Here is a 21,785-nt window from a genome sequence, read left to right as displayed (position 1 = left end):
GGAGCATTACACTTGTGCTGGAAAATGTGCAAAGCTACAAAAGTCACTTGGTTTGAAGATGACACTTTAAAAAAGGGTCAGAAACTAATGGCGAGTGCAGTAGCTGTGGATTTGCCAAGGTCAGCGCCCATCTATCTTTTAGTGTGGGGGAAAAATATGCATAACTTGTGGAATTAATCTACATAAACGTGTACATAAGTGAGTATGTTTTTAAATGCTGCGGTCAAACAATGCGAGGGGAGGGTCAGACAAGGACGGAAGATGAGACGAGAGAATATTTTTCTGCTTTCAGCAGGCTTACATTCATTTGGGAACATTTCATATTGTATAGTACAATGTAGTAACATAGGTACAATTCTAGAATGAAGGTTGGTCAATTTGACAGTTTCATGTATTTTCAATGTATTTATCATAGTATTCGAGTGGGATTTTTGTATAAAGGCACCGGTTTCTGTTAAATGACAGTAAGCACTGGTATGGACAAAGATGCAAAGAGAGTTCATGCCTTGCAGCGTAAACTGTTGTCATTGTGTCAACCGCAGTTGACATAAATATGGCGCTGGTGTGGAGAAACAAGGGGCCCTTGCAGCATAGCTTGGAGCTCAGTGCGTAAAATTGATACTGACTGGCAGTTTAGCATTCAACTCTTTACTCCAGTCTTCGCTGCCATTGACGGCAATAAAAGTCCTCTTTATTTGAACAGGCAGGATTGAACGTCTATCATTGTCAATGGCAACCAATGAACAAATTCCAACTGTCCACTTGAAGCTGTCGTATGATCAATCATTGACTACAAATCACTTGGACAATATTATGCTACAACTGTCTAACCGCATAAAAATGTTATTACTCACACTACTAGAGTCAAATGACTTCCTATATTGATAGATGCAACACAATGATGATTACTACACAAACCTGTATACACAGTTATGGGATGGCAAAGTGATTTCAGGTTGACACTGGATTTCACATATGCTGCGGTGGAGATAAATACACCACCTGGGGGATTACACTGGAGCACAGGGTAATTACACCATCCTGTGTATTCTCGGCAGCTACGGTAGAGGAATGCACATGCCGAGTGAACTCGTGGAGTCTAAAACGTACTCATAAACACACTGAGTGCAAAGCCCTTTGGCCTTTAGAGGGCAGGCGAAGACAAGGAATATAAAAGCCTGAGTGGAGGAGGGGGTAAAATTGGTGCAAAAAGAGGCCAAGAGTGAGGAAAAGAAGATGCTTGCTCTCCCTCTTTGTTTCTCTTGTCTGAAAAGAAATTAAGCGTCTCTTCCTTCCTTAACTGCCTGCAAAGAGGCATGATGAGTGAGTGAACGTCAGCCAGGGGCAAGACATCATAGTCGGTGAGGAGGTTCTAGTGCCGTGAAGCAAGAACAAGGACAGCCTAGCCAACTAAAATGGCAGTGTATTGGGATGCCAAATATCAATGAGAAACACAACAACAAGATTTTTTTAGATTTGTTAAGTGGGAGTGACAAAATGGAGCTTATACGAGTATTTGGAGGTTAGCCATTATTAAATATTGCCTCAAACGTTCGTGTAGGGTTTCACAGATTTATGACCAGAATTTTGGAGAGGTTATAGTCAGATTATGGATTTCGGGAATATTCAGTTCAGACAGATTAACACACTAAAGCTTTGTTTGTCTCCAATACAAGGCACCATTCATACTATAGCACAGGGGTGGTGAACATACGGCTCTCGAGCCGCATGTGGCTGCCGGCCAAAATGAACTCTTTGCTTCTTATCATATTTGTGTATAGCTGCATTTGATGTGAACATAGAGGGTGGACACTTATATTGGAAGGAACACATTGTTGTTTTGTAAGGGGAAGTGTTATAACCCAGGGGTCAACTATGGTCAATAATATTGTATTATTGTGTGTTTTTGAGTGTGTCTGTCTGTTTTGGCAGGTGACTGCGTGGTGTGGCTCTTTGACTCTCACAGTTTAAAAATTTAGCTCTTTGTGTCTAACTTGTTCGCCACCCCTGCTATAGCAGCTCTCACGGGTTGCAAACAAAACAAAAACAACATTGACTGGAAAAAAAATCTAGTCGGAATTTTTGGATTTGCTTCATAAACCATTCAAGTGCATTTAAAAGCCAATGTCCCACTGCCATTGAGAGCATGCTGACCTATGCTGTGTCAGGGTGGCACTCAAGCTGCAGAGAAGCAGACAGGAAAAGACTGCAGAAGGTGATTAACACAGCCCAAAAGATCATCAACTGCCCCATACCTCCCCTGTCCACCATCTACAAATCCCGGTGCCTAGGAAGGGCAAAGAGCATCATCATAAAAGGCAATACACATACCGGCTTCCACCTCTCCAACCTCTGGCAGGGGGTACAGGAACGTAACAGCCAAGACAAACACACTCAAGGACAGCTTCTTCCCAAGGGCCGTCACCATACTCAACTCCAGTTCTGCACTTAGGAGGACGTAATCAAGACCAATGTCTTATTTTGTACCTGCACTAAAACTCCATAGGCCTCTAACCACTTTTTGTACCGACTTATTTATGTGACCACTTATTCATGTTGACTACTTATCTGTGTGGACGACTTATCTGTGTGGACGACTTATCTGTGTGGACGACTTATCTGTGTGGACGACTTATCTGTGTGGACGACTTATCTGTGTGGACGACTTATCTGTGTGGACGACTTATCTGTGTGGACGACTTATCTGTGTGGACGACTTATCTGTGTGGACGACTTATCTGTGTGGACGACTTATCTGTGTGGACGACTTATCTGTGTGGACGACTTATCTGTGTGGACGACTTATCTGTGTGGACGACTTATCTGTGTGGACGACTGATCTGTGTGGACGACTGATCTGTGTGGACGACTGATCTGTGTGGACGACTGATCTGTGTGGACGACTGATCTGTGTGGACGACTGATCTGTGTGGACGACTGATCTGTGTGGACGACTGATCTGTGTGGACGACTGATCTGTGTGGACGACTGATCTGTGTGGACGACTGATCTGTGTGGACGACTGATCTGTGTGGACGACTGATCTGTGTGGACGACTGATCTGTGTGGACGACTGATCTGTGTGGACGACTGATCTGTGTGGACGACTGATCTGTGTGGACGACTGATCTGTGTGGACGACTGATCTGTGTGGACGACTGATCTGTGTGGACGACTGATCTGTGTGGACGACTGATCTGTGTGGACGACTGATCTGTGTGGACGACTGATCTGTGTGGACGACTGATCTGTGTGGACGACTGATCTGTGTGGACGACTGATCTGTGTGGACGACTGATCTGTGTGGACGACTGATCTGTGTGGACGACTGATCTGTGTGGACGACTGATCTGTGTGGACGACTGATCTGTGTGGACGACTTATCTGTGTGGACGACTTATCTGTGTGGACGACTTATCTGTGTGGACGACTTATCTGTGTGGACGACTTATCTGTGTTGACGACTTATCTGTGTTGACGACTTATCTGTGTGGACGACTTATCTGTGTGGACGACTTATCTGTGTGGACGACTTATCTGTGTGGACGACTTATCTGTGTGGACTACTTATCTGTGTGGACTACTTATCTGTGTGGACTACTTATCTGTGTGGACTACTTATCTGTGTGGACTACTTATCTGTGTGGACTACTTATCTGTGTGGACTACTTATCTGTGTGGACTACTTATCTGTGTGGACTAATTATCTGTGTGGACTACTTATCTGTGTGGACTACTTATCTGTGTGGACTACTTATCTGTGTGGACTACTTATCTGTGTGGACTACTTATCTATGTGGACTACTTATCTATGTGGACTACTTATCTATGTGGACTACTTATCTATGTGGACTACTTATCTATGTGGACTACTTATCTATGTGGACTACTTATCTATGTGGACTACTTATCTATGTGGACTACTTATCTATGTGGACTACTTATCTATGTGGACTACTTATCTATGTGGACTACTTATCTATGTGGACTACTTATCTATGTGGACTACTTATCTATGTTGACTACTTATCTATGTTGACTACTTATCTATGTTGTTGACTACTTATTTATGTTGTTGACTACTTATCTATGTTGTTGACTACTTATTTATGTTGTTGACTACTTATGTGACTTGTTTATTGATTATTTATTTGTGCACTTCATGGTGATGCCTTAAATCTCATTATACTTCTATAATGACAATAAAAGCATTCAATTCAAATGAAAAAATCATTTCCATCTTCAAAAAGAGTAGGTATTTGTTGTGACATTTAATAATATGGCATTTATGGACAATTATATAGCTTTATTAGGTAGTGTGTATATTAATGACATATTTTGATATTATTTTCAGAGCAAAAGAGAACACAGTATTTTTAGGGGAAAATTGTTTGAAACATAATTAGTGCCATTGAATTTTGCACCTTTGTGCTGGGAATTATATTAGTGTAACACCAATAGTCCAATAAATGGTAGCAAGACACTGGCATTATGATCCCAGCACCATTTTTACTCACTGGCTATGAACATGTGTTTCTTCGTCCAAATTGCTCAAAATTAGGTCAATTTTCATCTTATTCATGAAAATTTGCAATAGTTCAACAATGCCGCCTGCTAAAGAGGCATCACGCAGACAAGGGTCATGTGAGGTGGCTTTGGGCAATGGGAAGACGAAGGGAAAGGAAGGTTGAGAGTTGCCCTCAGCCGTGGCATCTTTTCCCTGCCAGGTCCATAAGCCTGAAGGGACCCACCACACATACACGCACAGACAGGCCAAGGCTTTATAACAGACAGGCTTACAAAGGGGTGAGATCACTCCGAAACAAAGCCTTTGTTGGTGTGCCAGTGCCAGTGATGCCCTCTCTGGCCTAACTCAAACCTTGCCAGTTTGGCTCAGCCCGCCTGTTGGAAACCAGGACGACAAAGTGAATGGTCCTCCGGGGGGAAAAAAAAACATATGTCCAGGAGGCACTATCAGGCTCTACAAAAAGGAAGAAGTGAAATAGGCAAAAGGCATCTGGCCTACTAGCCTGCTTCCTATTGGGGGACTGTGTCCTTCTGTTAGGCCTGTCACCCACATTTATATTAATAGTCTATTAATCATGAAAGCACTTTGCGATTGGCTGGCCACCGATTCAGTGTGTCCCCAGCCTGGTGCCCAGAGTTAGCTGGGCTAGGCTCCAGCACCCTCCATGACCCTAGTGAGGATAAGCGGTTAAGAAAATGAATGAATAATCATGGCACTTATCAGCTCATACAATGATCAAGTGTATTTTAACCTGTGCTTTACATTTTGGCTGGAAATATTCATTGGAACAATGAGCTGAGAAAAGTTGAACCGTGAAAATTATATCACTAAATGACTAGCATTGTTCCATCAAACAAAATATGTAATGTATATCTTGAAAAAAAACTACAGTTATCAAGCATAACAGAAATCAGATAATACTTATTGCTATTCCTTATTTAATTTTTTTAAATAGGAAATGTAACCCAAAAATAAAATGAGAATAGTATTTTTTCTTATTTTGTACAGTAATACCTTGACATACGAGTGCCCCGACATACGAGCAATTTGAAATAAGAGTAAAATTTCGAGCAAATATTTACCTTGAGATACGAGAGAAAAAAATTAAAATATGGTCATACATCCAGGTCTGGCCAACGCGAGAGGCTGCTTTTGAGAACAACATGGACACTGTCTTTTCCGTCGCAACTCCCTCGTGTAATGTCTCTACAAGCACTGGGCGATGCGTTGCCCTTTAAACTTATTTTTGAGTGTCTGTATTGTAATCCAAGTTCATTTAAATTTGTTTATGTTATGTTACGAGCGCATTGCCATGCAAAAAAAGTGAAAAAAAATCTCATCTAATATCCTGTTTTTGGTGTTTTTTCAGAGGGTTGAAACAAGTTAATTTGTTTTTAGTTCATTTCTATGGGAAACGTTCATTTGAGATACGAGTAAATCGACATACGAGCTCAGTCCCGGAACGCATTAAGCTCGTATTTCAAGGTACCACTGTAGGTAAAACTCTCAAAATATAAAAGAAAATAAATTATATTTTCTGTTTAATTAAAAAAATTCAACAAAAAATTAAAACATTTAATTTTTAAATGGCAAAAAAAGATTTAGACGCATTTTAGGTAAAACCATTTAAGGGCCAAATATCAAAAAACTCATTTCGTGGCAGCACTGGTCTCTTTGGCAACATGTTAAAGTGTCTTCGGTGTGTTTTTTCCAAACAAAACAATATTTTTTGTAACCAGATCGGAGAATCTACCCCCCTCAAGACAAAAGTTAAAGAAAGGAGATTGGTCAAGGATGCCTAAGCCTACAAGATAGTTTAGTGAAAAAGCCCACTTGAGACACTGGAGCCTGAAGTCATGAATGCTTTCTCCACAAAATCTGCTCGACAAGAAGGCCATCAAGTGTGAGGAAAAAGCAGAACGTCAGGAGACAACTTGAATGGTAAAGCCTGCAGCTCATTTCAAACTGAAGCTATTCTGCTCACCGCTTGTTTTTTTATTTATTGTTTTGAACCTACGTCCCTGTGTGGTGAACTGACCCGCATCAGGTTACTAAACGTCTTCTGTTCACAGGCATGCATACACACACAAACACAAGCGTGTACTTTGCTTGTCACTCTAATTTTACATATAGCAGGCGTTGCTTCTTCCTCTAACCTCCTTTAATTGCCAGAAAGCAAAGAGAAATGGCTTTGTTTCTTCTGCTGGACCAAAGAATCCTTGATTAATTTATTTTTAGAGGAGAGCATATGCACGTGTTAAAAGCCATATACAATCTCATTTTCTGAACTGCTTTATCCTCATTAGGGTCACGGGGGGTGCTGGAGCCAATCCCAGCTGTCTCTGGGCCAGAGGCGGGGGACAAGGAGATGGACAACCATGCACACTCACACCCATACCTAGGGGCAATTTAGAGTGTCTAAGCAGCCTACCATGCATGTTTTTGGAATGTGGGAGGAAACCAGACTACCCAGAGGAAACCGACGCAGGCCCGGGGAGAACATGCAAACTCCACACAGGTGGATGTGACCTGTATTCGAACCCAGGACCCCAGAGCCGTGAGGACAATGCGCTAACCACTCGCACCACCGGGCCACCCGTCATAAAAAATGAAGTATAATAATACAAACACGAGGAGGTAGAGGCGTAAATTGGGGAAAAATGCTTAACTTAAGTCAATACTTAGCTCAATGGCCGTAGGCATGCACTTTGTCACAGTCCAGCTATACAGATATTTTGACGGCCATTCAAAGCCTACCATTTTGGCAATCGATTACACTTTCTTTTCTAAAAAGTGCTTTGTTTTTATTATTTTTGTCAGGTTGTAAAACTTGCTTAATGAACACGTGTTTTTGGATTACAGTGGACTCCTGGGTTATGATTATTCCGGAATTGGGATCGTAAGGCTCAAATTATGGTATGGCGGGCAGTAGAAATTATTGTTATACAATTAAAGTTTGAATTAAGGACGCAAGATTCTCAAATGAGCCAGCAATAAACAGAGAGAAAGAGATAGATAGAGAGAGACAGAGAGAGAGAGAGAAAGAGAGAAAGAGAGAGAGAGAGAGAGAGAGAGGGAGAGAGAGAAAGAGAGAGAGGGAGAGAGCGAAAGAGAGAGAGGGAGAGAGCGAGAAAGAGAGAGAGAAAGACAGCATCTCTCTCATGCATCGTAGGAGGAATTTCAGCCAATCTTTGGCCATATTTGTGACGCCATGATGCACGGCGATCACCATTTTGTAACCTTTAGGCCCCGCGAGAGAAATTCTTGTTGATGCCGTAAGGCGTGAAAAATCCCTGTAAAAGGGGCCAAAACAAACTTCATAATCCACTTCGTAATGTGAAAAAAAAAACGACCGCGGGGGGTCGACTGTATTTTGTAAAGACAACAAAATGTGAGTTCTTTATCTCAGCCTATGTGAATGGTGGATTAAGGTAACCATCTCAATCAAGTATTGAATCGTACTATAGTAACATATAATTTTCAAATACTTTCTAAATTCTAAAGGAATTATTACCATGGATATCAGAATACTTAAAGACATTTCCCACAATAAGAGCATTTTTTTGTGATTGGATCTGTGAACATCTGCACCATCTGAGACACATTTCAAATGGATTCAACGTCTATCGACTATCTATTCGTTCATGCAACTGCTGAGTTTGGTGATATACTTGCATACCTCCAAACTAGTTTGGCGTCACGTTGGCAGAGAGCTATAAACAATCAAAATAGCTGTGCTGACAAAATCAACACATTTCATTTGCCAATAAGCTCGGCTGTGTTTTTTGGCCACATAACTGCATGCAGCCAACTGCTGTAGTAAATTATGAACTAAATAGCTAATTCCAAAGGATTGGCTCCTTTTTCCAGCGTATTGGCCAGACAAGTGTTTTATTTCCACATTATATGACTCTATCAGTGAGATGTGGGTGATATTTGATTACATCAGCCATCACTTAGTAGATGAGTAGCATCTAGAACACATGGTGAAAGTTGGTTGGTGCAGTTGCAAAGTACAGTCAATGTATTTCAATACCAATCTATTAATGACCATATTACTTTCCATAAGCCGTGAGCTCAATTCCCGCTCGTGGCGATATGATTGCGAGTGTGGTTGGTCGGTTGTCTCTCTGTGTACCCTACGACTGACTCGCGACCAGTCTAGGGTCCAGTCTACCTTTCGCCCGAAGATAGCTAGGTTAGGCTCCAGCAACCCCCGCAACCCTTTCGAGGATGGGCGGTATGGAAGGTGAATGAATGAGGTCCATATCCAAGGTTTTCCATGAATAAACCAATTCCTTTTCAGACCATATTCATATATTGGAGATATTTAAAGCAGGGGTGGCGAACACGCGGGCCAAGGCCAAAATGAATACGGCTCTTTGTTTCTTATCATATTTGTATACAGTGGGGCTCTTTGACTCGTTTCATGTATCTCTTATTTTTATTCTCTCTTAACACACTCAAATTTATCAAGGGCCCATTAAAACACAATAGATTATTTTAAAAATATAATTGGGCAGATCTGCGATCGGCTGGCAACCGATTCGGGGTGTCCCCTAACTCTGGCCCGAAGTTAGTTGGGATAGGCTCCAGCACCCCCTTGAACCTAGTGAGGATAAAGCAGTTCAGAAAATGAATGAATTTGGCAGATTGGAATTTGGACACTGACCTTGAAATGAGCACAATGTTGTTTTGTAAGGGGAAGAAAGTGTTATGGTGAATGATATGGTTTTAATTGTTTTTGTGTGTGTCTGTTTGTTTTGACTGGCCACTGCGTGGTGTGGCTCTTTGACTCTCCCAGTTTAAAATTTTAGCTTTGTGACTAACTAGTGCGCCATAAGCACTATTGAATGAGTTCAAATGTACTTCCCACAGATCTCTTTAAATGACCTACCTGCAGCCTCCAGAAGCATTTTAGCAATGTCATAGTGTCCATTGAGCAGGGCATCATGCAGAGGGCTGACTCCATCCACCATAAAATTAAGCAGTGGGGTAGGCCGGTGACGTAGCAAAGCCTCCACGCAGGCAGTACTGCCATGGTTACATGCTTCATGCAGAGGGGTCCAGCCAACATTGTCTAAAAGCCAAAAAGACAAAATCCAATTACTCACCAGTATAAAATTGCTTGCTGGTCAAGCGGCAAATTTCCAGATCCTATTACACTTGTTTCTCAGGTTTTGACAGTGTAACATTGTTAGAGCTTTGTAGTGCCCAGAGCGCTCACTTTCTGAGCAATATGACATGACATAAGAAAACAAGAGGTGGTGTGTGTTAATTTTCAATTTTGAAAATTGTAATGGAAATTAATATATCTACCATATGTTCAATGATACTTAAATATAATAACTAAATATAATATAGCGGCCCAGTGGTAACCATGTCGGCCTCACAGGTCTGGCGTCGAGGGTTTGATCCCAGGTCGGGCCTCAGTGTGGAGTTTGCATGTTCTTCCCAGGCTTGGGTGGGTTTTCTCAAGGCACTCCAGTCTTCTCCCACATCCCAAAAACATGCAAGGTAGGCTGGATGAGCACTGTAAATTGCCCCTGGGTATGAGTGTGAGTGTGAATGATTGTCTGTCTCCTTGCGCCCTCTGCGATTGGCTACCCAGCAATTCAGGGTGTCCCCTGAATGGTGCCAGAAGTTAGCTGGGATAGCCTCCAGCACCCCCCATGACCCTTGGGAGGATAAATGGTTCAGAAAACAAATGAATGAAAATAATAATGACTTTTTCTGTTGCACTCTAATTGTACACTTCTGAATTGTAGCTTAGCCTGTCACCAAAAACCCCCAACAACAATTACTAAGTTCATTTTATAAATATCTTGCAAAACAGATCAGACGGGCATACAAAATATTATTGTTACCTAAGCAGACAAGAGTATTTGACTAAATACGGTAACAAAATCTACAAATGGACATCTCGGAACGGTTCACTGTTTAGACGCACTCTTTGAATTTTGGCAAAATGTTAACTTTGACAATGATGAACACTAATGTGTTAATATGTCATGGTGGGGATTGAGACCGAAATAAAAAGGGTTTTACCTTGAACATTGACATCAACGCCTGGGGACGCCAGAATGCTAAGTACAACGTCCACTTTGTTTTTCTTGCATGCTTGGTGGAGGAGGGTCTCGCCTTTGATCAGGAAACACACAAACGCACAATTAACAAGAACAAATTTAAAAAAAGAAGCGTCAAGGTGCCCAATAATCACACCCATAAGGTGAATACAATATAACAGAAATCCAGACAATGGAGAAAATTACATTCCTAAAGTATTGAAGTGAAAGCCACCAACGAGAATTCAACTCGATAAGTTAATTTCGTCCATGAGCCAAAATAGTGCTCTAAATTTTATCCAATTGGGTTATAGCCACACAAAATTTGAAGTGTTTTATTTGGCAGACCTTGTAACGCGGAGATTTATATTTTTCAAATATGTTTCATTTACAAATCCAAATGTTTGTTAGTAATAACAAAGATGTCAATAAGAAATTTATTTCAAAACCTCGACTGACCCAATCAATCAGTGAGGAGATCTTGGCCCAAACCTGCAGAGCTTCATGAATAAGCAGCACTGTGAGTTCTATGCAAAGTTGTGAGCCATTATTGAGCTCTAAAAAAACATAGCGATTAAACACCCATTCTACTAGACCCCGTGTGTACACATTCCTGAAAATGCCAGGGCCAATCCACGCTCTGTTAAATCACTTTAATGGCTCCAATTTGGACACAACACTTCCATTGTTGGTGTAATTGCATGCTCACCATTTACTAGCACGGAAAGGATAAATCTGCTTGTCCTTTCTATAAATTCCCTGTTTCACACTAAAATAGAAAAGGTTGAAACTATATGTTGTACTTTCCTTCACCACAGGAATGTGTTAGAAAAGTATCATCAGCCAAGGATTAAAATAAAATACATTTCAGGAGAGACAATAAGCTTGGTCCAATAGTGACAATGGGTAGCAAAATGCTTCAATTTTGAGTTTGGCGTTTTAAATTTGGTGCTCCAAAAATGTACAAGCAAATTTTTTTAAAGGTATATTCAGAACAAAGCCATTATACAGACACTTGGTATATCAGAAATTGTCCAAACATGTGAATGTTTAGCCAATCCATCCATTGAATCTAGCTCAGCATTGACAAGTTACTCCTGCTTTTTGATGTTAATTTAATTGGTTTGTTTCAGCTGTTAATCCATTGCAGAATTTAAGTGTCAAAAGTGCTCAAGCAGAGTCTGAACTACCTTGCCCCAGTGTGCCCAATAGAGATTGAATTCTGTTTACAATATACAAGTAGTTATCAATTTTAAGGTTGAGACGTACTCATTGCAATGTAGTTTTACACAAAGCCTGCCTAAGAACTAACATGAGGATTTCGCAATGTTAAAGGAAACAAGTTCTGGAAGCAGCAACAGAAAGTTTGCCACTGAAGAGATGAATACTGCTAGATGTGTACTTGCTTTTATGAACTCAACTGATGGCTTATGACATAGTAATGCTGTGTGAATATCAAATCAGATGTTTCACTTGTGGTACAATGTGAAACTTAAACAATTCCACGTTCAATGGCACATTCTGCAACTGAAATCTCTGCTGAGCATCCAGAAGCAAATATGAAACTCAAATGGACAAGTTTTTGGGGGGAAACCCCCCGCCCCCCAAAAAACGATACCCTTGACTGCTTCTTTGAGATAGATGCAGAGGTTCCATGGAAGAGATACAGAAGCTTCGCATAAGCAAAGCAAGTTTATACGTGCGGGTGAAAGCAGCTGTGGGAAAATGGAGGCAAAAGGGGGTAGGATGGGGTTGGGGATGAGAGGGCGAGAGGGGAGGAAGCTGTGCCGATGGTTCATCAAAAATTAATGTCGACCGCATTAGTATAGACATCACGTAGCGGAAAAACAACACACGCCCAAAGCCTCAGTGCTCCCAAGCTCCTACCCCCCCTCAGCTCTCCTTCACCCTGCTCCCCTCCAGCATGGGCCCTTTCTGATCAGGTGAAGCAGCGGAGAGATGAGCTCTGACACCTTCGAGAGTTCACACCGAGTGCCACGGCTTTAATTGCGGCAAGTTCCACCAGTGAAGCCGCTGTATATCGGCAGCGCTTCCCTAATTGCTACATTTAATGTCCCTGTAAAGGTGTGAGGTCAAACTCTTCATGTTATATATTTAGTATTGTTTGGTGTGTCAAACACATTCCCACCCATGTAATCTAATGATTCGAAGCCATTGAGATTTGAAACTGAGTAAGATGTTTATGCTAAATAGGCTTCAGAAAGCAGAGAGCATTTTAAAAACTAAACTAACAGTCGTTGTCCTTGAATTGTCCAGTTAAGTACAGATAAATACCTTTCCTTTTGGATCTCGTAAGTAACGTAAGGAACACAAAAAATCTAGGGCCAGTATAGGTTGAAAAATGTAAAGAGTTACGTAACGAAACTAGTTTTTGCTGTAATATAACACATGCAACAGTGTTAGTTCAAGCAGTTATAAACATAGGAGTGAAAATTTTGCATAGTAATAATATAACGATGTAATTGGTACATGCATCTCCGTCCAGCTAAAGCACAGAACTACTACCAGGCCAAGTTAACTTGGTATCATAATGACCACATGAATAAATGGCACATTGCAAATTACGTATAATGTGACAATTCATTAAAAAACAATGAAACAAATCATTATGCCTAACAACAATGTTTTTTGAAACACATTATTTAATAATATGCTGTTTATATATTCCTATTCTATTACAGTGGTACCTCAAGATACGAGCTTAATTCGTTCCGGGACTCAGCTCGTATGTCGATATTCTCGTAACTCGAACAAATGTTTCCCATTGAAATGAACTAAAAACAAATTAATTCGTTCCAAGCCTTTGAAAAAACACCAAAAACAGGATATTGGGTTGGAAAAAAATGTTTTATTTCTTCTAATCGCCATCTATGAACAAAGTAACATATAACTAGTGGTTTAATATTACTAATATATGTTTAATAGAACTAAAATTAGACAGATTTCGCCGAGGGTAGAGAGAGGGACATGGGGGAGACTTTTTTTGCTCCGATGAATCGTAATATAACATAAACAAATTTAAATGAACTTGGATTACGATGCAGACACACTCAAAAATAAGTTTAAACTAACCTTACACTAAACTTAATTCTAATTTTGTTTTACATTTTTATACCATTCTTGCGGCCGGGTTGGCTCTGTTTGCCCCGCCTCCAACCTGACTTTTAGTATCGATGTGCTGTTTGATGTTGTATTCCCTTCAAAATATTCCGAAAATGATGCACACAAATGTTCTCACAATAGGATAACGCACGACCACTTGCCAACGAGAAGTAGTCTTGAATTAGCGATCGCTCCGCCAACAGGAGCTAACAGGCTAAGGGGGGAAAAAAACACTGAAAAAAATGCAACGCTCCGCCCAGTGCTTGCAGAGACATTACGAAGAGGCAGTTCTTATGAGCAGCAAACAAGAGGTAATACATACTGCTCGCATTAGCGATCGCCCCGGCATTCGCGCTGAGTGACGGAACAAAACACTGAAAAAAATGCAACGCTCCGCCCAGTGCTCGTAGATATCTGTTATACATGAAAGCGATGCGGCAAAAAAGACTACAATGATAAACAGCCTCTAATGTCTTGGCCACCTGGCTTTCTCCTATCTCTAAATTTTTTCGTATCTACAGATAATTATTTGCTCAAAATTTAACTCGTATCTCGAAATGCTCGTATGTCGGGTGCTCGTATGCTGAGGTACCACTGTATTTGTCCTAAGATAGCCTCAAGTTTACATAAAAGTTTCAATCGAATTTTACATGGTAGAGAGAACTAAGCAGTGACAAGGTATCGCAGTCGAGACCCAATTTGTTTAACTTGTACAGTAGCCCTTGCAGTCGACTAGATGTGACCAATGGACATCACCATGCATTGGATCCTTTTCAATGAACCTAAAGTATGGAGAACACCATCAAGACTTTGTTTATTTGTGTGCGGTCGTTTGGTCGCCCGGAACCAAACCGTTGTTTGGGTCCGGGCGACCAAAAGGCTGTGACCAAAAGACCGGCGACAAAACAAGGTAAAACAACACGGTCTATGCATCAATAAAAGCCAACAATGGCCCTGAGCAGTTTCACTGAGAGGACGTGTGAGTGTATAAGAGTTTGTATGTACATGAGTTGTCCCCTTAGGAAGGGACGACAGTCAGGGTCTTAAAAAGTTCTCCAACAAAACACAATAAAAAGTACGGGAAATTTGGAACTTTCTTTAGCCTAATAATTAATAGCGTATTAAGTATGACTAAATAATAATTCACAGTTTGTATTTAGGGAATTTGAGCAACGATTTAAATGGTAATTATCAATAACCTTCCGGGCGACCAAAAGACCGGTGACCAGAAGACCGGCGACCAAACGACCGAGTACCATGTTTATTGATGACCTGATTCATTACCTCAGTCCATTAAAAGCCTGAAGCTATAGTGTTTTTGTGTGAATGTGAGAAAGAGAGAGAGCAATGGAGAGCTCTACCTGCTGCATTAACTTTGTTGAGTCCTCTTGGGGTGCATTCTTTGCCGAATTCATTCTTCAGTGGGCTCACAGTTCTGGACAGGACACAAAGGACACAGTCCAAGGGTTTATGGAAATAGGCATGAATACACAAGGTACTGACTCAATGAGAAATTATCCATTATTCACATTAACAAGTTAAGTTTTCAATGGGCGTCTATGTCAATGGAAGGGTGGGGATATTAAGTAACATCCATCAATCCCCATTAGCAAATGAATTCCCCATGGCACTGAATTATATCAAAACTTCCACACCCGTCTGGTGTGAAACACACGCACACCTAAACACAGACACAATTTCTGTTACAAAGCACTTTTCCTCCTACTTAACGCCTGAAATGCAGACCCGGAGAATTGTAGGCGAGCGAGCACATTAAGAGGAATAACTGGTGAAAGAAAGTGAAGCCTCTTCAAAGTGGCAGCGTGCTAATAGCTGTGGGCTGTCAGTAGTCCTGCGAGCAGGTACGTGGGATCTGCCTGCATGGAGCCTTGACAGGTGTGAGTGTGTGCATTGCGCTGAAGCGGAATGCTATCAGTATTACAGGGAGGCGGCTTGTTCGCTGGTAATTGGCTTGTTTCAGAAGGCAGGAAGGAGCTCCCGGCACCGAGGGGGAAACACACGTCCTGTCACGTAGCTTGTTATTAGCGGGGACAAGGCTGAGGAGACACTCGCTCAACGCGTCAGCGTGTGGGCTGATGTGTGTGAGTCATTGAGTGAGGCAGTGTCGCCAAGCACACCCTTGTTCTGGTTGATGAGGAGGCTGACAGGATGAGGATAGCAAGAGCACCTTTTTTCAGTCCATTGGAGAGCAGCATGTACCTCGGGCCTGAGGCAGACTCCTCACTTAAAATCACCAAGGTTGCAATAAGTGCATTTTGATATTAGGCAATCATAGACTATCTTCAAGGCAAATAAATGTGCCACCTGAATTCAACGCCGAAGAAGAAGCGCGGCCCTTCATTTTTCGGTGGCAATTTCAGTGTGAATTTTTATGAACTTTTTTATACTTAATATAAAATCTGAGATGTACTGAAGCCGCTAAGTGGGGAAGGATCACAGTATATCTATATAATTTTTTAAAAATAATTCAATAGTCCCATGGCCGTCTGTTGAGTCACAACATAACCAGCCTGAAGGCATTTAAAATGCATCATCTTGTCTGCATGGACAAAGCTAAATCTGTTCAACTATTCTTGGGCAAACATTGCAATATCTAGCAGATAGAAGTGGGATTTTGGCCTGAATATACGCATATGCACGAGTTGCCTGCATAAGGTCGACAAACTATAATAACAATCCCATTAATGTGACTTAATGACTGGGCTATCTCCCATTATCTTTGCCCCAGATTGAAATAAAACTTGATTGCGCTGAATACACTGAACGGCAAGCGTGTATGCGAGCAGGGCTCCTACTGTCTAGAATCGCGTGAGACTTCCAAGTATCTCGATAACTGCCAGTTGCTCGTTTTTTGAATTATTTTTCTCCCACTGGCGGCCAGCCTCAGGAAAAATAATTTAAAAAATAATAATAATCAAGCAAGCAGCAGTTATCGAGAAACTTGGAAATCTTGTGCGAAGAGCGTTCTGTGTATGTGAGCATGTGTCCTCTAGAACTTGGGGGATGCAGTCCACGCAAAACTTCCCAGTATCTTGATAAATCCTGCTTGCTCAGTTTTTTAAGTTTTTTAAATATGGTAATTCAATTCAATTCGATTTATTGGCGAAAGAAAAGCACAAGGGCTAAGGGCCATGTAAAGAAGATAAAAGAAGTGTGTAAAAAACACGGTGTTGTCACTGGTTCGCGGCCAACATGTCATTCAGAGCTTTCTTGAACTGAGCGACTGTCGGCTTCTCGACCACACTCTGCGGAAGCCGGTTCCAAGGTCCGGCGATGCGCACCGAAAAAGCAGCCTTCCGCCGATTTAACCGGAACCTGCGAGGATACACCTTCCATGAATGACCCCTCAAAAAACAATCCCTAGAATAAATACATTTGAAAAACTGAGTTTTCAAAAATAAATTAATTTGAAAAATGGCCAGGACTTTTTTTTTAATTTTCAAGGTGAATACAATAAGCTTCTGTACCAAAAGGCCCACGGTGTGAAACTGTTTTTTTGTGCCAGCTTTAACTGAGTGCACAAGTTATATTTCTCTTCATTTCCTTTGCAATTGTACACTCTTTAGATCTCTAAAAGGTTTCATCTTCAGTTCTAAAGATAGTTGGAGAAGAAAACTAACTGACACCATTTACCTTCACAAGCTGCAGTAACATTTAGCTATTTATATTTTGACGTTTGCTGAAAGCGTTGTGTGACAATCGCCCTCACAATAAATAGCGAGGCTCTCAAACATAAAGAGGTTCTTAAAATATACCGAGTCACAGCGGCACATCTTTTGAAACGTTTCTAAACAGCGCAGAGCAAGATTGAGTCGCGTGTCAGATTCCCAGACAAAAGATGCGTTAATTGATTATGAGAGTCATCGTTCTTTAAATAAATATATATAACCAAGCTTCAGCCATGAAATGGAGGAAACAAGATTTCCTTTGGGTTTCTGTTCTCAATTCATCACACACTGTCATTTTAATTCCATTCTTTCTTTCAGGGTCAAATGATTGCGCGTGGCCCTCGGCACTTCTTTATCTCCTCCATGCACATTGGCTTTGCTCGTTTGCGTCGCCCTGCCTGTGAACGAATAAAATGTGAGCTCTTGATTGGCAGCAGAGAGGACGCATGAAGCAGAAGGAAGGGAGCGTGAGAGAGGCAGAAGGTGGCAGGAACCTGAACTAGTAGCCTATACATAAACCTGTTCCCTGATGACTCCTGCCCTTCTCCACACCAACTTCCTGCTGTTGGAACAGCTGAGGTCTGGTATGAAGCAAAATGTGAAGGTGTCTACCGTGTTTGAATAAATCAGATAATCTTTTCGAGTCTAAGGGAAGCAAAACTGACCATAGGAAAAACAGCAATGAAAAACACCAAGCAAACGTAGTGTGGGGGAAAATTCTGTTAGTTGTCCCAAGGGGAAATAAGTGCTACCCCTTGCTATCCAGAAAACCATATAAAATGTTTATGTAGAAATATTTTTGGGGAGGTAAATTCATATCACTCATCCTGAAAGGATAGGAAACACATTGGCTTGAGGGTTGAGCACAATTCAGTTCAAGATATAGCACAACTCACTCCAAAATCCCCTACTGTAGAGCAGCCACAAACAATTATTTTGATAGTCAACTAAACAACGATTATTTTTTTAGGAAAAGTCGACTCATTGGCCTATTTTATAATTGTGGGATAACAATTTAGCTGTGCAGAAAAAAGTTGGTCTATGTATCCTAGGTAACGATACATTGCTTTCCAAAGCAACAGGCATACGTTTGCAATTTATTTTGTATCATAAAATTCGTTTTCCGGGCTACAGAAATTAGAAAGCATTTTTTGTTAATTCATTGTTTGCAATTGACTGCGATAAATGTTTAATCCATTCAAATGTTTGATTCATTCTAGCCATTCCTCTATTTAGTAGAAATTGTAATGCCCCTCCCTCCAGGTTTAAATGAACTGGACTTTTATTGCTGATGGCAATGATTTTAGATGCTCAAAGAAGAGAATTCAGAAAACGTTTTCTTAAAAATAGCTCTCTAAGGTATTAATTAATTATCAAAATGAGTTTGGATTTTGCAATCTACTGTTAGGCCAGTGTTCTTTTGGCTCATGTTTTACAACGCGTCTCACTAATGAGATTACAAATAATGGAGACAGGTATCTTACTCGGAGTTGGTGTCCGAGCTTTTGCAGCTGTTGGTGGTGCCCTGTGTCCAGCTGTGACTCCGAGCTAAATACCTCAGAGCAGGCAGGTAGGACAACAACTGTAAAAAAGACACAAAAGTAAAAATGAGTTAGGGTGGTCACCCACAAGAAAAATAAATAAATAAATAATAATAACAAAAAATTGTGCTCACCAGTTTCTTGAGAGACAGAGTTCCAGCCTCCACTGTAATTCCATGTTTGCAGCACATATTCCGGAATATTGCATCCACCAATGGCAATTTAAGCCTGTTTGTGGTAATTCTGGCAATCATCTCTGCTACAAGTGCTGAAGACAGAGCTATGGGAACGAACAGAATAATCAATTTCCACAGCATACACAACATGACATGTAGTATTGTATATTAATTCAATAGTAAAAGAACTTTTGCATGTTGTATATGTATTGCTTCCTTACTTTGACTTGTAATTGCAAAGTACTCAGTCAAATCTTTCAAGCCCTTTTCAACAATTTTGGGGTTCAATTTTATGTGCTGTGTGCACCAAAACTCCACCAGTACTGATAGAAGGTCCAGCAGGATGGGCAAAAGACGCCATTTCTGCTCGTCTCTGTCAGCAAGGTCCTTTGGGGAAGATGAACAACAGCTTAGTTTGGAAAACTTCAAATAGCACTATCTGACCTGGATTCTAAATTGTTTACCCCAGCCTTCATTATGAGCTCGATGAGTCTTTTTACAGAGCCAGAAAGAAGAGTTAGATATTCCCACACGGTCCAAAAGGTCCCATACAGCAAAGAACCCGATGTTACTACTTTATGGACTTCTGTTTCTGTACGATGAAAACAATCCCTGAGGGATAGGTTTGTTAATTACAAATAACAATTATTATTCTCAAATATCACCCTGTAAGAAATCCTGTAAATCTTCCAGTTTTAAAAAAATGTATGCTGTACCCCATGGTGATTGAGTTGAGTTCCTTTTGAAAGACATTCTGAAAAAACGCCAGAATATCACTGTGGAATTGTATAAGAGTTGGCAGTGCCGGCCCAGGGAGTTGATGACAAGTGTCATTTCCTGACAGGCAGTAACTATAGAAAGAAACAAACGCAAAACACTCCAGAAATTGGGAAAATTCAGACAATAGTTACATGTCATCCCACTAGCATGCACATTCCAATTCTTAGGAAAAATACTGTAAATATAAAACTTAAAAAAAAAAAGTTAAACAAACAGAAAACTTTTGAGTTTTAGTGAGCAGAACTCAATTTTTTTCTTGAGTAACTTGGTAAATTAAGCATTCTTAACTCATCAATTTAACGCTGTTAACTTAATATATGTTGTTATAATGTTAACTATCAGGTTTTGGGGCAAAATGTATATTGCTAATGAGCAGAACTTATGATGCTAAAAAAAACCTAACTCTAAATGCAAAATTTTGCTAACAAAACTAAACTAAGAAACAACTTTTAAATATCTTTTAGAATGGGAAAATCTCATCTTAACCATTAAGAACTGTGTGAGAACTATTTCCACAAAAAACATATTTCTTTAATTTGTATTGAAATATTAGGGACATTTATGTAATTAATAAATGCAGTGCAAATCTTGCTTAATGCTCCTTGAAAGTATTTCCGGTTTATTTGAAATGTATACGTTTGCGGACTTAAAATAAATGTAAGTTAAAAGTGAGCTTTTTGCAACAATTTGTATTGCAAAGTTTTCCATCAAAACTTGTACATGCAAGCGAAGTAGGCTCACTTAAAATTTCAAGTGTGTTTTTTTTGTTTTGTTTTTCTGAACAGTGTGGAAGGGCCTTTGCTGAAACTGTATTAAGTAAACATCACATTAAATTGCCATATCTAAAAAAATACTTTATAGCCTAGAACTGCTGTTGTACAGTTGTAATAAAGGTTTATTATTCTGAAATTTGTGGATCGAATATTTTAACAAACAGCCACAAGGACTTCGAATGAACTCTTCAATTGCCATTGAGAATGAGAGATGTCTAATCATTTTTACCCTTCAGCTGTGAATTTAAATGAGTTTTTGCAATAAGAGATGTTGACTTTGTTCGGACCAGGAGTTCTGGTGGTGTGTAAAAGAAAAGAAAAAAAAGGAAGTGTACCTTATGGCCGTCTCTAAAAAAGACCAATTTCCTTTCTTACAGTGAGGACACTGCAGCACTTGACTATAAAACTTCTTCTTATCCCAAGGAGCAATGTTAGTTAGCAACCGATGCATTGTTTCCTGGAAGCGCCGCATGAAGACTGTAGTGGCACTACCCTTAATACATAAAAAAGAGAGAACAATGGTGCTGTCAATATAATTTTGATGACTGAAAAAAAATAAATCCCGGGTTGCAGATTTTTTTCCCTAAGCAACTAGAACCAGTTATTCCACATTTTCTTGCCCGGGGAGACACAGCTCCAGGAAATGAACCAAGTCTGCCCCTGTGTCTTACCTTCTGTGCGTACTCTACGAGAGACACCATGTATGACGCTGGAGGCACAATCCCAGGGAATACAGTATTTTGGATTGTTTCTAAGGCATTCATGTAGAGCCCACAGTCTATCATGGAGCCAATGTTGCAGAATGTTGCTATTTCAGCTTCCTAAGAGAAAATAGCACATCAACTAGAAGTCACATGCAAAAGAAGAAATGTGGGTGAAAAATTGGAAAAAATGGCTAATGGAATTTGGAAGTGATTGGCAATCGAAAATTTTCCAGGGGAAGGAGAGTGGGTCACCAGTGACTGTCAATTCTTGCCAAAAAGCATTTAAATTTGAAGATGGAGAATGGAAATACACAAGCATTAATAATAGCAATCTGATGGTGATCCTCCTGGGGTAGGTACAGACAGGACAGCCATGTTAATAGGTATGCCAATCAAAGCACTAAGA

General features: G+C 40.5%; 1 protein-coding gene across 2 annotated transcripts in view; it reads right to left on the bottom strand.

Moving 5' to 3' along the window:
- The window catches only part of slf1 (SMC5/6 complex localization factor 1), a 30,658-nt gene that overhangs the window by 1,597 nt on the left and 7,276 nt on the right, over positions 1 to 21,785 (bottom strand). For both annotated transcript variants that reach the window (XM_077599830.1, XM_077599831.1), the window contains exons 8-17: positions 21,347 to 21,496; positions 21,011 to 21,168; positions 19,839 to 19,973; positions 19,587 to 19,734; positions 19,344 to 19,509; positions 19,081 to 19,226; positions 18,890 to 18,987; positions 15,078 to 15,151; positions 10,577 to 10,669; positions 9,426 to 9,608 (exon numbers count right to left, since the gene is read on the bottom strand). In XM_077599830.1, the coding sequence (XP_077455956.1) occupies positions 9,426 to 9,608; positions 10,577 to 10,669; positions 15,078 to 15,151; positions 18,890 to 18,987; positions 19,081 to 19,226; positions 19,344 to 19,509; positions 19,587 to 19,734; positions 19,839 to 19,973; positions 21,011 to 21,168; positions 21,347 to 21,496 (1,351 nt within the window). The remainder of the gene's footprint in view (positions 1 to 9,425; positions 9,609 to 10,576; positions 10,670 to 15,077; positions 15,152 to 18,889; positions 18,988 to 19,080; positions 19,227 to 19,343; positions 19,510 to 19,586; positions 19,735 to 19,838; positions 19,974 to 21,010; positions 21,169 to 21,346; positions 21,497 to 21,785) is intronic.

Source organism: Stigmatopora argus, chromosome 5 (genome assembly GCF_051989625.1).
Source record: "Stigmatopora argus isolate UIUO_Sarg chromosome 5, RoL_Sarg_1.0, whole genome shotgun sequence".
Taxonomy (NCBI): domain Eukaryota; kingdom Metazoa; phylum Chordata; class Actinopteri; order Syngnathiformes; family Syngnathidae; genus Stigmatopora; species Stigmatopora argus.
Note: the sequence above shows the minus strand (reverse complement) of the source record. Positions and strands in the feature narration are given on the sequence as shown.